Source organism: Ambystoma mexicanum, chromosome 3p (assembly GCF_040938575.1).
Source record: "Ambystoma mexicanum isolate Mex_15411 chromosome 3p, UKY_AmexF1_1, whole genome shotgun sequence".
Taxonomy (NCBI): Eukaryota; Metazoa; Chordata; class Amphibia; order Caudata; family Ambystomatidae; genus Ambystoma; species Ambystoma mexicanum.
In genome coordinates, this window is record NC_090925.1 from 130179497 (window position 1) to 130195352 (window position 15856).

General features: G+C 44.6%; 1 protein-coding gene across 2 annotated transcripts in view; it reads left to right on the forward strand.

Annotated features, from left to right (window-relative positions):
- LOC138580158 (proteoglycan 4-like) overlaps positions 1-15856 on the forward strand; it is a 1214734-nt gene that overhangs the window by 1116644 nt on the left and 82234 nt on the right. For both annotated transcript variants that reach the window (XM_069650488.1, XM_069650487.1), the window contains exons 15-16: positions 5160-5207; positions 14259-14306. In XM_069650488.1, coding sequence (XP_069506589.1) covers positions 5160-5207; positions 14259-14306 — 96 coding nt within the window. The remainder of the gene's footprint in view (positions 1-5159; positions 5208-14258; positions 14307-15856) is intronic.

The following is a 15856-nucleotide window of genomic DNA, read 5'->3' on the forward strand; positions in this document are numbered from 1 at the left end:
GAAGGGGAAACAGGGAAACAAGAACAGGGATACCACGTCCCTCCTCAGGAGGCCCCAGCGACTCCTCATCCAGGTGATCCTCCGCACTGGTCCACACCCAGGAACTGGATCCAAAAGCGATGGTCGTGTCCTGGCTACCTGGATGACAGATCCCAAGAGTTTAGGTGGTGACACACCCTTTGGTTTCTCACACTTGCCACAGCGCTAGTTAACTCCAGGTTGGACTATTGCAACAGCCTGTTGGCTTGCACAACATTGACCAACCTGCACTCATTGCAAGTTGCACAAAATGGTGCAGTTCGTGCCATCTATGGTCTGTCCAGACGGGCTCATGTCCCTGATGCTAGAAGGAAGCTTCATTGACTTCCTATTAAACATCAGATTACTCATAAAATATTCACTCTATCCTTCAAATGCCAGACCAACGCAGGGCCTAAATATCTTAAGGATCGCTTAAAATCCCACATTCCAGGAAAACAGTTACGTTCCCTTGCCCATCCTACCCTCCACCAACCCAAATATAAGCTAGTCCTGTTTGGAGGCACTTTGTTTGATGTCCAGGCTCTGTTGTTGTGGAACACTTTACCTGGTACAATAAGATGGGCAGGAACTCTCTGCCTCTTCATAAAACTGGTCAAATACCATCTCTTCAATCTCAATCCTGACTGAATACTAGCTTCTACTCCCTAGGGTGCCTCAATATGGTACTGACTCTGACCTTTGTCTTTCTTGTACCTGTCCTTTTTATGTTGTTTGTGCGCCCTGAGGCCTATGGGCATGTGGCGCTCTACAACAATTAAATAATAATAATAATAGTACCTGGTAGGAGAGTGAACCAGGTCTATCAGGAAGAACATACGGAGGAGAAAGCTGGTTCAGGGTCCTGCAACTTGAGAGGGAGAGCCTCACTAGCCATCTTCTTTGTGGCAGTAGCTGGCATGTAAGTGAACCAGGTCTGCCTAAACAAATCTTTAAAGAAATGAGGGTCAGGGACCCACATCGATCAGAGTATATGTGAGAAGGGCTAGGGGAAGGGAGACATTCCCCCTGGTGTTGCAAACAGTGAATTAAGCCTGAGAAAGGCCTGGGGAAGGGAGACATTCCCCCTGGTGGTGTGAACTATAAAATAAGCCAAAGAAAGGCCTGGGGAAGGGAGACATTCCCCTTGGTGTTGTGAACTGCGAATTAAGTCTGAGAAGGGCCAGAGGAAGGGAGACATTCCATGTGGTATTGTGAGCTGCCAAAATCAAGGACACCAGAGACCAGGGGAATGGAGACATTCCCCCGGGTGTTGTGAACTGTGAAATAGGCATAAGAACGTCCAGGGGAAGGGAGTCATTCCCCCTGGAATTCTGAACTGCCAAAATCAAGGACAAGAGAGACTAGGGGAAGGGAGTCATTTCCGCTAGTTTGATAAAATCGAGAAACTCTGAGAAAGAGATACCAGGAGAAGGGAGTCAGTCTCCTGAGGCCAGGGGAAGGGAGACATTCCCCTTTGTGTTTGATTTTCCGATCACTCATGCGTTAGGGCCTGCCTGTGTATCTGGGCTCTGTGCCTTGTGCTGCCTGTTGGCTATCCTATTTGACATTCTGCCACACTGATAGGGAGGCATTGTATCCCTTACCTACTGTCTCATTCCCTATGCCTGCAAGTAATTTACCCCATCTGCTTTACTACAAAAGGTACAGCTCTATGTATCCTAACTTACTTCACATTCTTGATCCTCGTCCTTCACCCCTCCCAACCTTCTCTGCTCTCTCATCATTCCCCTCTTAATTTATCTTCATCCCCTCCAATCTCTTCTCTTCCCCCTTTTGCTTCTCCCTGTCACCAATGTTAACTACCAACCGTCCTTCTCAGACTTCCTTTTTGTTCATTAAGTTCTTATCACACATCTACATTTTTCTGCCTTTTCCACACACTATGCACCGTCAACGTCACCTCCTCTAGCACTTGCACTTCTCTGCGTACTTCTCCCTTCTCATGAAAGTCCAGATCTTTAAGCATCTTTAATCATCTCCCCCTACACCTCCAGCTGCAACTCCCCCTGCACCTCCAGCTGCGCCTGAACGTTGCACTCTCTCTGTACCTCGGCAATGCTTGCTGCTCCGCAACTCCAACTGCCCACATTAGCCTATTTATATACTCACTACCTCTTGGCCAGGTTTCCCCTATAGGTCTGAAGCTAGCATGCATATTTGTTGCCTCTTTGGGATTGATGTGTGGCTAATGGATGTTTATGAGCAGATGTGGGTGACTGAGATCAATGTTTCTCCCACGTTGTGCAACGATCCTTAAAAAGGCTGGTTTGCCATCTTGGATCTGTTCGGACAGTGCAAGTGTGGTGCAGTGTAGCTGCTGGGCTCCGCTACGGGAACCATTGCCTTTCAGTCCCACTGCCTTTTCTGTCTTGCTCGCCATCTCACCACTAAGCTGCCTCTCAGTGATCTACCTTCGGCTTTTTTTTGCCGGCATAATCTGTAACTGCCAGATTGATGTGGTTTACCTTTGATATACTTTCAGCAGAGGTCTGACAGTGCATGCCTAGCATTAAATGGCCTCTGGAATCAAGTGTTCAGAGTTGGAAAAGCCCTTTTCTTGGGTCACTGCAGGCATTGACCACAATGTCGCAATCCCCCGCATTGGCCTCCCTGTGCTGTTGGAGAGATGCTGAGATCCTTCCCATACAGCCCCTCGACCCCTTATCATGTAGAAAGTGATTGGGCCAGGCGCCCAGGGACACTCCCACACCGATCACCATGGCAAGAGAGAGGACATCATCACAATGAGTTGCTACGCTTCGTGGCCTATCACTTGAGGAAGTTAATCCCAGGTGAGTGTGATGACGCCGTTTAGTATTGAGCGCTCTTATCCATCAGGATTGGGTTTATTGAATGGCACAATCATATGAAAGGAGCAACAGACTCATTGGAAGTTTTCATGGGTCATGAGAACTTAGCGTTCCTTGAAGAAGCACGCTGTCTCAAACCCTGGCATGCCCCCTTGATGTTGTTTTTCACCGCTTTAACTGCAAACTGCACACTGACCTATTATCTCTGCACAACACAACTGCAGTCTGGTGACTTGTCTCACACCGGTAGCAAGTCCTATACCTATCATGCAGCCTGTTGAGAAAACCACAATTTGAGCAGTTTCAGGGCTGGAGAAACAGCTGTCACTGTATGTCTGCAAGCACCCAAAATCATCACGCTTGTTAAACAAAAGCTGGAGCAACAGCTGACCCCAGGAGGTATGTTGTATCTTCAGCAGGTTCATGTGAAGTTACCTCTGCCTGACGAAAGGGCTCCTTCTCAAAGCTGAAGTAGGTCTGCGATGGCACTTTTCTGAAAAAGATGAGTGGGCTTTGAGTCCTTTTTAGACACCATTGGTATACTTCCCTTAGACGAATAAGGTGGAAATAAATGACTGTCAGTGGTATTACAGAAACTTTGCACTGGCGCAAGATCAATTAGCACTGGGGTAAAATGTTGTGCTAGTGCATAAACATATCGTTACAATACATTTTTTTCACCAGGGCAAAGGACTAGGAATAGGGCAAACATTGCCCCGATTGAAAAATGCATTGACATATGTTTTTTTCTGTAGTGCAATTTCTTCCTTAGTGCTAATAGCACTTGCACCACTGCAAACCTTATCTGTTATGGTTGCATGTAAATCTCCATTATTCAGATACTCAAATTGTCAGTCTGATGACTTGGAATAGTCAAAGATTGTAATTCTATGAAAATTGCCAAAGTGAGACAAATAGAGTTAGAAGTAAATAATGTTCTCTTACTTTGGACTTTCAGTGGAGATTTGTACCACCATGTTCAATATCAAATAAAAAAACACCTACAGTATTTTCTGATTCTTACATCATAGCTGTTAAACCCACATTAATATTGCGTTTATATTTTTTTTAAATTATTTATTTGTACAATTTGCACAAGAACAGTAAACAGTCAATAAAAGCAAATGAACAAATAACCACAAATAATGTAACAACATGCAGATTAAAATGTACATATTTATAGATAAAGAACTAGTACAAATTCAGAAAGTTGTCCCAAATCTTTGCATGCAAGGACAATTTCCCTTGTCTCTTGTAAATAAAATCGACTTATCTTCAACGGAAGCTTACCTAGAATCTAATTAGCTTTTGGAACTGCATTCATTTTTAGAGCGTTCACTTTGCCCCAGAGTGATAAACGTAGTAAAGACCACATTTGAATGTTCATTTTTAGATCTCTACACACATCATTCATATTTTCCCCTGCCATATCATCAACCACTGGTGTCAGCCAAACACCCAGATATTTCAATCTTTTGTCACACCACTGGAAACCCTGTTCAGTTATCAAATGCTTATCACAGTATCCGGTAATCAGTAATACCTCAGATTTAGACCAATTAACCTTGTAACCTGCTACACCATGAAACCTATCCAATACACATAACAAGGCAGGTAGTGACACTGCCAAATCACGCAACAATAGTAGCAAATCGTCCGCATAAAACCATATTTTTTGTTCAACTCCATGAAAGTTTAGACCTCGTATTTCCGCATTACACCTTAAAGCGATCGCCATTAGTTTTGACATTGGTCGTCGGACTAGCATATAACAGGGCAATCCAGGAAATACGTGAATGTGTATCGTGAGAGCCAGAATAAAAGGTGTATTCTCTCAAATCTGAATTTCGTAGTCTCCAACAGTATTGCGTTTCTAAAGAGCTGGAGGCGACAATGCTGCAGATGTAAGACCGAGAAAGCTTAACCAAAAATGCAGAATGTCACTTTAGCATACATGGTGCAAGGGGTACTGTACACACTTTTCTAAAATTGCTTTTAATATCAGAACCATGCTTTATTTGAGAGATAAATCTATCTTAACAAATGCAGCATGTTCTGTCATTGGGGATTTGGAAGGTATTGGATTAGTTCAGCACATTTTGAGAAAATTATTCACTTGTCAATCCGGAAAGTCACCAGATATTCAGTTCATAGTACTAACAATGTTCCTGTGTAGTTAATAAAGTAACAGTCGATCAACACAATACAGGTGCTTAAATCCAACTCCCTTTTCGAAATGGCTAACACATTTGGTGTGACAAAGGGTATCGATGTAATTATTTTCTAACTTTCTCCACTTTCCTCTAGTTTTTCCTGTAGACAAAAGACTGGAATCAAACTTTACGCAGAAGGAAGGTACGTAATTCTAAACGATAACGTATACTTTTCAGTCATGTTCTAGGTGGTACAGCACACCACTGCAAGTCTAGAAATGCACTCATACTGGCATGTGAAAAGGTTGACACCAGCAAAACTAAATGTTGATGAAAGAATGTTTTGAATGAATCTAAACTCGTGGCATAGCTTTGTGCATCCCTGCAGACCATCTGTTTTCAGCCTGCAATGTCCTTACAGACAGGGGGAAAACATATGCAAATATTGCTTGGTCCCGCCCCAAAAGGGGTTGTGGAACCTGAACCGGTTAGTCTCACCCCTTCAGCACTAGACCACAAGCAACCCCAGGACATGTGTTAGCCTTTCGCCAGGACATAATGTTACTCAAAAACCATTGACTACCATCAGAAGCACCTCCTATTGCTTATATTGGACAACAGACTTTTGAACTTCTGAATCATACAGTTAATAGTTGAACCCAATCCCACACCTTTTGTCAAGGGTTCTATTATATGGACATCCTCAAAGCATAAAGGTGATTGAGTAGGCTTTTTGCAGGTCTATTTCACCTGTCTACGTTAATCAGCTGACTCATAAGTCTGTTAAATCCACTGCCACAAAGAAACCTTCAATGACCTCAAGGAAGAATGTACTTCATCTATGGCCTTGATTCAACCAGATGCCTGTGAGTCGTTTGCACCAAAATCACATACTGGAAGTGGTGTCAGTGCATGTGTGTTGTCCCAGAAAGGAGAAGATGGTGGCCTGGAGACAAATGGACTCCACAGTTGACAACGCTTAGCGCATTTTCGAAATTGATGTATTTGGGTTGGTGCACAAAGGTAAATTGGGACAAAATGGCAAACACAAAGAAAGGAGGTCTTCTCGCTTGAAACAGATGTTCTCAGAATGTTTCATAGAGTCTCTCACCAATGTCACTCACAATCTTTAAACATACATCTGCACCATCCTGTGATGTCAATTTCCTGCTTTGCCTTTCTGGGGGCCATGGCAGGCCTGTGCCTCTCAGGAAATGTAGGAGTTCCGGTTGTAGTTCCAGTCCTCCCGCCACTCCCATAGGTAAGATGGGCCAGTAGGGTCATTATGTGCCTAGTGCCATTAAAGCTCCCATCCCAATCTCAGTGTCAGATTGTACTGTAGCTAACCCTGTGTGACGAATCCCATGATGGTGTCCCTTCTCCCCGATGGGTAGACCCCTTTCATGAGGCCAGAGAGGATGATGCCGCTACCTGATAGTCCCCCTGGGGGTGGTACTCAGCGGGTGGATCTCATGGGGAGGGAATTCCCCCACTTGGATACAGGGAGGACACAACAGGAGAAAGTGGTATTCCAGCCCTACCCACACCTCTGGTAACACCCCTCCCTCCCTACTCTACACACCTCCATACCCCATTTACACTAAGATCTTACGTATTATTCCTATTTACATTTGGAAGTCTGTAACTCTAGGAAATACTGTGACGAAGAAGAGTGTTGACTCCCCAAAGGAAGTGTACCAAACAAGTACTGGGACGAGGAAGAGGTACAGAGCCATGAAGAATGCCTCATGGGACTTAGGTGAGCAGTCTAGTCATGGCACTGGGAAATAAAAAGCAATGAAGGACTTACTTTGTTGTCAGACCCTCCCAGAAGGATCCGCAAGCATGGAGGAAGTACAGCATGGAGAGAGGAGGAAGCCGCTGACAGGCACACGAGCAAAGGAGCTGGTTTGTTATTCTCCGGTCCGCAATGCCTGTGCCGACTGAGATCTGGAAGAGCAGACGTCTGGGTAGAAGCAGTAACCAGACCCAACGGTCGTGGCGAGACGTGCAACCTGCCTAGGGAGAAATGCTGCAAGCTACCGAATTAGTACAAGAGCATGCGACAGAAGGAAGAGAACCTGCAGAGACCCTGAAGGTAAATGGCCTGTCAGGAGAGGGAAAAGGGGAGAGAGAAACCTTAAACCCAAGGTCAGGAACCCAAATATAGCTAAGAAGAATACCTTAAGCAACAGGCCTTATGATGGTCCTTGAGCTCAGCGGAAACTACATACAGGACTCATTTGCCATAAAAGAAATCTACGATGTAGTGCAGACCTGGATGGCTGACAACTCACTGGCTCTTAACAGTGGTAAGACTGAGCTCCTGATTGTAGCATCTGGCCCACATCTTAAAGAACTAGACCCAGCTTTTTCCAGTTACCATTTTATTTTTAATTTTTTAATTTTTTGTATTTTAACATTTGTGTAATGCCCAGACCCACAGGTATCCTACCAGCCTTCCTTCTGTATTGCTGGTAATAACATCAATGTCTCTATGAATGTGAAGATGCCAGGCGTAGTTCTTGAAGAAGAACTTACCATGAAGACTCACGTCTCCCACATTCGCTCTTCCTGTGGCTATTTGTCAGTAATTATTCCTTGATAGTGTAAGAAAGCCATGGTATCAGAAGAAAGACAAAACACAATAATTAGTTCAAGGGTGTTCATTGAACTTTGCATGGGTTGGAAAAACGCCTATTCTAAACCTAATTTCTAAAGATGGGATCAAGCTTTCTTCATCAACATAAAGAAAACGCGGTCCTAGTCGTGTCAAAAATAAAGATGGCCTACACTAAAAAAACTATTGCCAAGCCTTAGTCTATGCAACAAAAGGGTGTGGGATGATAACATGTACAACAAAACAATGTGTGCAGCAAAATGAAAAGGTCCAAGGAGTTTGGTAGTTCAGGACTGCTGAACTATAGCTTCCCCTGCCCCACGTTTCAGCATGGGACAAGGCGGAACAGGAATCGAGCTGGGACTACACTCGTATTTCTTGGCACATGGAAGCAGTCTCTCAGGCCAGGCAGGGTCTTTCTGAGCTGAGTCTCTTTTCAGGATCAAACAAGAGTCTCAAACTGGGAAGTATCCTGCTATACATTTATTATGCTCAATTTCACACACTACGATCACTGTAAGTCCCCCTCAGTCGGGCTCAGCCCGTTCTCTTCACACAACGATCACTGTAGGTTCCCCTCAGTGGGGCTCAGACCCTTCTCTTTTCCTTTGTTGTGGGCTCCCCTCAGTCGAGTTCAAGTCCACATCAGTTTCCTTAATGTCACACAGGTAAAGGCTCCCCTCATTTGGGCGCATGCCTATTTTCACTTGTAAGCAATTGTAAGTTTGAAGCCTTTCGATTGAGCAAAGGGGGTTTTGCACTGACTTTCACATGACCACTTCAATCTTTGTTCGTTCCTATTTCCACTTTCACTTTTACTCAAAGACACCCTGCCCCGCCAGAGACCTTCGACTGGGCACCCCAGGTGCCAGACCACTCTGCAGTAGCTTATCTTTGAGAATTTTTTCCTTCAACTGACAACTCCTTCTTGCCGTCTGGCCACCGCTCGCAGCCTTGCTTCAAAGGCACACTGGTATTGCACAGTTGCCTCCGACTCACCGGTTACATGAAGCTTCTTTATCGGCGGCTTTGTTTCTCGAGCCAAGGATGATACTCTTCCGGCTGCAGCTCCTCCCTGCCTCGATCAGACGTGCAGGAGGGCCCCGGATATTGTGCACAGAATGTGGAACTTTTCCCAATCTTCCCTCTAGGTTTTGCTTGTGCTGCTCAACGACCATCAAGAGTTCATCGATCACCATAGAATGGGGTGAAGGGCTTCTCCCCTCTCACGGCCACATCCTATTCTGCCACCACTCCTTTGCGATACAGCTGCCACCATGGAAGTCTCACTCCTCCATGCCTTTTGCCTCACTCTCTGTATACTCTCATGCTCCACCTTTTATCCCAGTGGGGAAGGGTAATTGGATTCAGATGTGAGTCATTGTAGGCAAGGGCCTGACCCTGCCTGACTCTGATGTTGGGACATGTCAAACAGACTGGCTGAATGTGAGTCTGTCTTCCCCCAGGTTACTCTGTCCATGTAGTATTGTTTGTGTATAAAAGAGGGTTAGGGATAAGGTTCCTAGATAGTAAGAAGGGGAAACAGGGAAACAAGAACAGGGATACCACGTCTCTCCTCAGGAGGCCCCAGCGACTCCTCATCCAGGTGATCCACCACACTGGTCCACACCCAGGAACTGGATCCAAAAGCGATGGTCGTGTCCTGGCTACCTGGATGACAGATCCCAAGAGTTTAGGTGGTGAGACACACTTTGGTTTCTCACACTTGCCACAGCGCTAGTTAACTCCAGGTTGGACTATTGCAACAGCCTGTTGGCTTGCACAACATTGACCAACCTGCACCCATTGCAAGTTGCACAAAATGGTGCAGTTCGTGCCATCTATGGTCTGTCCAGACGGGCTCATATCCCTGATGCTAGAAGGAAGCTTCATTGACTTCCTATTAAACATCAGATTACTCATAAAATATTCACTCTATCCTTCAAATGCCAGACCAACGCAAGGCCTAAATATCTTAAGGATCTCGTAAAATCCCACATTCCGGGAAAACAGCTACGTTCCCTTGCCCATCCTACCCTCTACCAACCCAGAAATAAGCTAGTCCTGTTTGGAGGCACTTTGTTTGATGTCCAGGCTCTGTTGTTGTGGAACACTTTACCTGGTACAATAAGATGGGCAGGAACTCTGTGCCTCTTCATAAAACTGGTCAAATACCATCTCTTCAATCTCAATCCTGACTGGATACTAGCTTCTACTCCCTAGGGTGCCTCAATATGGTACTGACTCTGACCTTTGTCTTTCTTGTACCTGTCCTTTTTATGTTGTTTGTGCGCCCTGAGGCCTATGGGCATGTGGCGCTCTACAATAATTAAATAATAATAATAATAGTACCTGGTAGGAGAGTGAACCAGGTCTATCATGAAGAACATACGGAGGAGAAAGCTGGTTCAGGGTCCTGCAACTTGAGAGGGAGAGCGTCACTATCCATCTTCTTTGTGGCAGTAGCTGGCATGTAAGTGAACCAGGTCTGCCTAAACAAATCTTTAAAGAAATGAGGGTCGCGGACCCACATCGATCAGAGTATATGTGAGAAGGGCTAGGGGAAGGGAAACATTCCCCCTAGTGTTGCAAACAGTGAATTAAGCCTGAGAAAGGCCTGGGGAAGGGAGACATTCCCCTTGGTGTTGTGAACTGTGAATTAAGTCTGAGAAGGGCCAGAGGAAGGGAGACATTCCATGTGGTATTGTGAACTGCCAAAATCAAGGACACGAGAGACCAGGGGAATGGAGGCATTCCCCCGGGTGTTGTGAACTGTGAAATAGGCATAAGAACGTACATGGGAAGGGAGTCATTCCCCCTGGAATTGTGAACTGCCAAAATCAAGGACAAGAGAGACTTTGGGAAGGGAGTCATTTCCGCTAGTTTGATAAAATCGAGAAACTCTGTGAAAGAGATACCAAGAGAAGGGAGTCAGTCTCCTGAGGCCAGGGGAAGGGAGACATTCCCCTTTGTGTTTGATTTGCCGATCACTCATGCGTTAGGGCCTGCCTGTGTATCTGGGCTCTGTGCCTTGTGCTGCCTGTTGGCTATCCTATTTGACATTCTGCCACACTGATAGGGAGGCATTGTATCCCTTACCTACTGTCTCATTCCCTATGCCTGCAAGTAATTTACCCCATCTGCTTTACTACAAAAGGTACAGCTCTATGTATCCTGACTTACTTCACATTCTTGATCCTCGTCCTTCACCCCTCCCAACCTTCTCTGCTCTCTCATCATTCCCCTCTTAATTTATCTTCATCCCCTCCAATCTCTTCTCTTCCCCCTTTTGCTTCTCCCTGTCACCAATGTTAACTACCAACCGTCCTTCTCAGACTTCCTTTTTGTTCATTAAGTTCTTATCACACATCTACATTTTTCTGCCTTTTCCACACACTATGCACCGTCAACGTCACCTCCTCTAGCACTTGCACTTCTCTGCGTACTTCTCCCTTCTCATGAAAGTCCAGATCTTTAAGCATCTTTAATCATCTCCCCCTACACCTCCAGCTGCAACTCCCCCTGCACCTCCAGCTGCGCCTGAACGTTGCACTCTCTCTGTACCTCGGCATTGCTTGCTGCTCCGCAACTCCAACTGCCCACATTAGCCTATTTATATACTCACTACCTCTTGGCCAGGTTTCCCCTATAGGTCTGAAGCTAACATGCATATTTGTTGCCTCTTTGGGATTGATGTGTGGCTAATGGATGTTTATGAGCAGATGTGGGTGACTGAGATCAATGTTTCTCCCACGTTGTGCAACGATCCTTAAAAAGGCTGGTTTGCCATCTAGGATCTGTTCGGACAGTGCAAGTGTGGTGCAGTGTAGCTGCTGGGCTCCGCTACGGGAACCATTGCCTTTCGGTCCCACTGCCTTTTCTGTCTTGCTCTCCATCTCACCACTAAGCTGCCTCTCAGTGATCTGCCTTCGGCTTTTTTTTGCAGGCATAATCTGTAACTGCCAGATTCATGTGGTTTACCTTTGATATACTTTCAGCAGAGGTCTGACAGTGCATGCCTAGCATTAAATGGCCTCTGGAATCAAGTGTTCAGAGTTGGAAAAGCCCTTTTCTTGGGTCACTGCAGGCATTGACCACAATGTCGCAATCCCCCGCATTGGCCTCCCTGTGCTGTTGGAGAGATGCTGAGATCCTTCCCATACAGCCCCTCGACCCCTTATCATGTAGAAAGTGATTGGGCCAGGCGCCCAGGGACACTCCCACACCGATCACCATGGCAAGAGAGAGGACATCATCACAATGAGTTGCTACGCTTCGTGGCCTATCACTTGAGGAAGTTAATCCCAGGTGAGTGTGATGACGCCGTTTAGTATTGAGCGCTCTTATCCATCAGGATTGGGTTTATTGAATGGCACAATCATATGAAAGGAGCAACAGACTCATTGGAAGTTTTCATGGGTCATGAGAACTTAGCGTTCCTTGAAGAAGCACGCTGTCTCAAACCCTGGCATGCCCCCTTGATGTTGTTTTTCACCGCTTTAACTGCAAACTGCACACTGACCTATTATCTCTGCACAACACAACTGCAGTCTGGTGACTTGTCTCACACCGGTAGCAAGTCCTATACCTATCATGCAGCCTGTTGAGAAAACCACAATTTGAGCAGTTTCAGGGCTGGAGAAACAGCTGTCACTGTATGTCTGCAAGCACCCAAAATCATCACGCTTGTTAAACAAAAGCTGGAGCAACAGCTGACCCCAGGAGGTATGTTGTATCTTCAGCAGGTTCATGTGAAGTTACCTCTGCCTGACGAAAGGGCTCCTTCTCAAAGCTGAAGTAGGTCTGCGATGGCACTTTTCTGAAAAAGATGAGTGGGCTTTGAGTCCTTTTTAGACACCATTGGTATACTTCCCTTAGACGAATAAGGTGGAAATAAATGACTGTCAGTGGTATTACAGAAACTTTGCACTGGCGCAAGATCAATTAGCACTGGGGTAAAATGTTGTGCTAGTGCATAAACATATCGTTACAATACATTTTTTTCACCAGGGCAAAGGACTAGGAATAGGGCAAACATTGCCCCGATTGAAAAATGCATTGACATATGTTTTTTTCTGTAGTGCAATTTCTTCCTTAGTGCTAATAGCACTTGCACCACTGCAAACCTTATCTGTTATGGTTGCATGTAAATCTCCATTATTCAGATACTCAAATTGTCAGTCTGATGACTTGGAATAGTCAAAGATTGTAATTCTATGAAAATTGCCAAAGTGAGACAAATAGAGTTAGAAGTAAATAATGTTCTCTTACTTTGGACTTTCAGTGGAGATTTGTACCACCATGTTCAATATCAAATAAAAAAACACCTACAGTATTTTCTGATTCTTACATCATAGCTGTTAAACCCACATTAATATTGCGTTTATATTTTTTTTAAATTATTTATTTGTACAATTTGCACAAGAACAGTAAACAGTCAATAAAAGCAAATGAACAAATAACCACAAATAATGTAACAACATGCAGATTAAAATGTACATATTTATAGATAAAGAACTAGTACAAATTCAGAAAGTTGTCCCAAATCTTTGCATGCAAGGACAATTTCCCTTGTCTCTTGTAAATAAAATCGACTTATCTTCAACGGAAGCTTACCTAGAATCTAATTAGCTTTTGGAACTGCATTCATTTTTAGAGCGTTCACTTTGCCCCAGAGTGATAAACGTAGTAAAGACCACATTTGAATGTTCATTTTTAGATCTCTACACACATCATTCATATTTTCCCCTGCCATATCATCAACCACTGGTGTCAGCCAAACACCCAGATATTTCAATCTTTTGTCACACCACTGGAAACCCTGTTCAGTTATCAAATGCTTATCACAGTATCCGGTAATCAGTAATACCTCAGATTTAGACCAATTAACCTTGTAACCTGCTACACCATGAAACCTATCCAATACACATAACAAGGCAGGTAGTGACACTGCCAAATCACGCAACAATAGTAGCAAATCGTCCGCATAAAACCATATTTTTTGTTCAACTCCATGAAAGTTTAGACCTCGTATTTCCGCATTACACCTTAAAGCGATCGCCATTAGTTTTGACATTGGTCGTCGGACTAGCATATAACAGGGCAATCCAGGAAATACGTGAATGTGTATCGTGAGAGCCAGAATAAAAGGTGTATTCTCTCAAATCTGAATTTCGTAGTCTCCAACAGTATTGCGTTTCTAAAGAGCTGGAGGCGACAATGCTGCAGATGTAAGACCGAGAAAGCTTAACCAAAAATGCAGAATGTCACTTTAGCATACATGGTGCAAGGGGTACTGTACACACTTTTCTAAAATTGCTTTTAATATCAGAACCATGCTTTATTTGAGAGATAAATCTATCTTAACAAATGCAGCATGTTCTGTCATTGGGGATTTGGAAGGTATTGGATTAGTTCAGCACATTTTGAGAAAATTATTCACTTGTCAATCCGGAAAGTCACCAGATATTCAGTTCATAGTACTAACAATGTTCCTGTGTAGTTAATAAAGTAACAGTCGATCAACACAATACAGGTGCTTAAATCCAACTCCCTTTTCGAAATGGCTAACACATTTGGTGTGACAAAGGGTATCGATGTAATTATTTTCTAACTTTCTCCACTTTCCTCTAGTTTTTCCTGTAGACAAAAGACTGGAATCAAACTTTACGCAGAAGGAAGGTACGTAATTCTAAACGATAACGTATACTTTTCAGTCATGTTCTAGGTGGTACAGCACACCACTGCAAGTCTAGAAATGCACTCATACTGGCATGTGAAAAGGTTGACACCAGCAAAACTAAATGTTGATGAAAGAATGTTTTGAATGAATCTAAACTCGTGGCATAGCTTTGTGCATCCCTGCAGACCATCTGTTTTCAGCCTGCAATGTCCTTACAGACAGGGGGAAAACATATGCAAATATTGCTTGGTCCCGCCCCAAAAGGGGTTGTGGAACCTGAACCGGTTAGTCTCACCCCTTCAGCACTAGACCACAAGCAACCCCAGGACATGTGTTAGCCTTTCGCCAGGACATAATGTTACTCAAAAACCATTGACTACCATCAGAAGCACCTCCTATTGCTTATATTGGACAACAGACTTTTGAACTTCTGAATCATACAGTTAATAGTTGAACCCAATCCCACACCTTTTGTCAAGGGTTCTATTATATGGACATCCTCAAAGCATAAAGGTGATTGAGTAGGCTTTTTGCAGGTCTATTTCACCTGTCTACGTTAATCAGCTGACTCATAAGTCTGTTAAATCCACTGCCACAAAGAAACCTTCAATGACCTCAAGGAAGAATGTACTTCATCTATGGCCTTGATTCAACCAGATGCCTGTGAGTCGTTTGCACCAAAATCACATACTGGAAGTGGTGTCAGTGCATGTGTGTTGTCCCAGAAAGGAGAAGATGGTGGCCTGGAGACAAATGGACTCCACAGTTGACAACGCTTAGCGCATTTTCGAAATTGATGTATTTGGGTTGGTGCACAAAGGTAAATTGGGACAAAATGGCAAACACAAAGAAAGGAGGTCTTCTCGCTTGAAACAGATGTTCTCAGAATGTTTCATAGAGTCTCTCACCAATGTCACTCACAATCTTTAAACATACATCTGCACCATCCTGTGATGTCAATTTCCTGCTTTGCCTTTCTGGGGGCCATGGCAGGCCTGTGCCTCTCAGGAAATGTAGGAGTTCCGGTTGTAGTTCCAGTCCTCCCGCCACTCCCATAGGTAAGATGGGCCAGTAGGGTCATTATGTGCCTAGTGCCATTAAAGCTCCCATCCCAATCTCAGTGTCAGATTGTACTGTAGCTAACCCTGTGTGACGAATCCCATGATGGTGTCCCTTCTCCCCGATGGGTAGACCCCTTTCATGAGGCCAGAGAGGATGATGCCGCTACCTGATAGTCCCCCTGGGGGTGGTACTCAGCGGGTGGATCTCATGGGGAGGGAATTCCCCCACTTGGATACAGGGAGGACACAACAGGAGAAAGTGGTATTCCAGCCCTACCCACACCTCTGGTAACACCCCTCCCTCCCTACTCTACACACCTCCATACCCCATTTACACTAAGATCTTACGTATTATTCCTATTTACATTTGGAAGTCTGTAACTCTAGGAAATACTGTGACGAAGAAGAGTGTTGACTCCCCAAAGGAAGTGTACCAAACAAGTACTGGGACGAGGAAGAGGTACAGAGCCATGAAGAATGCCTCATGG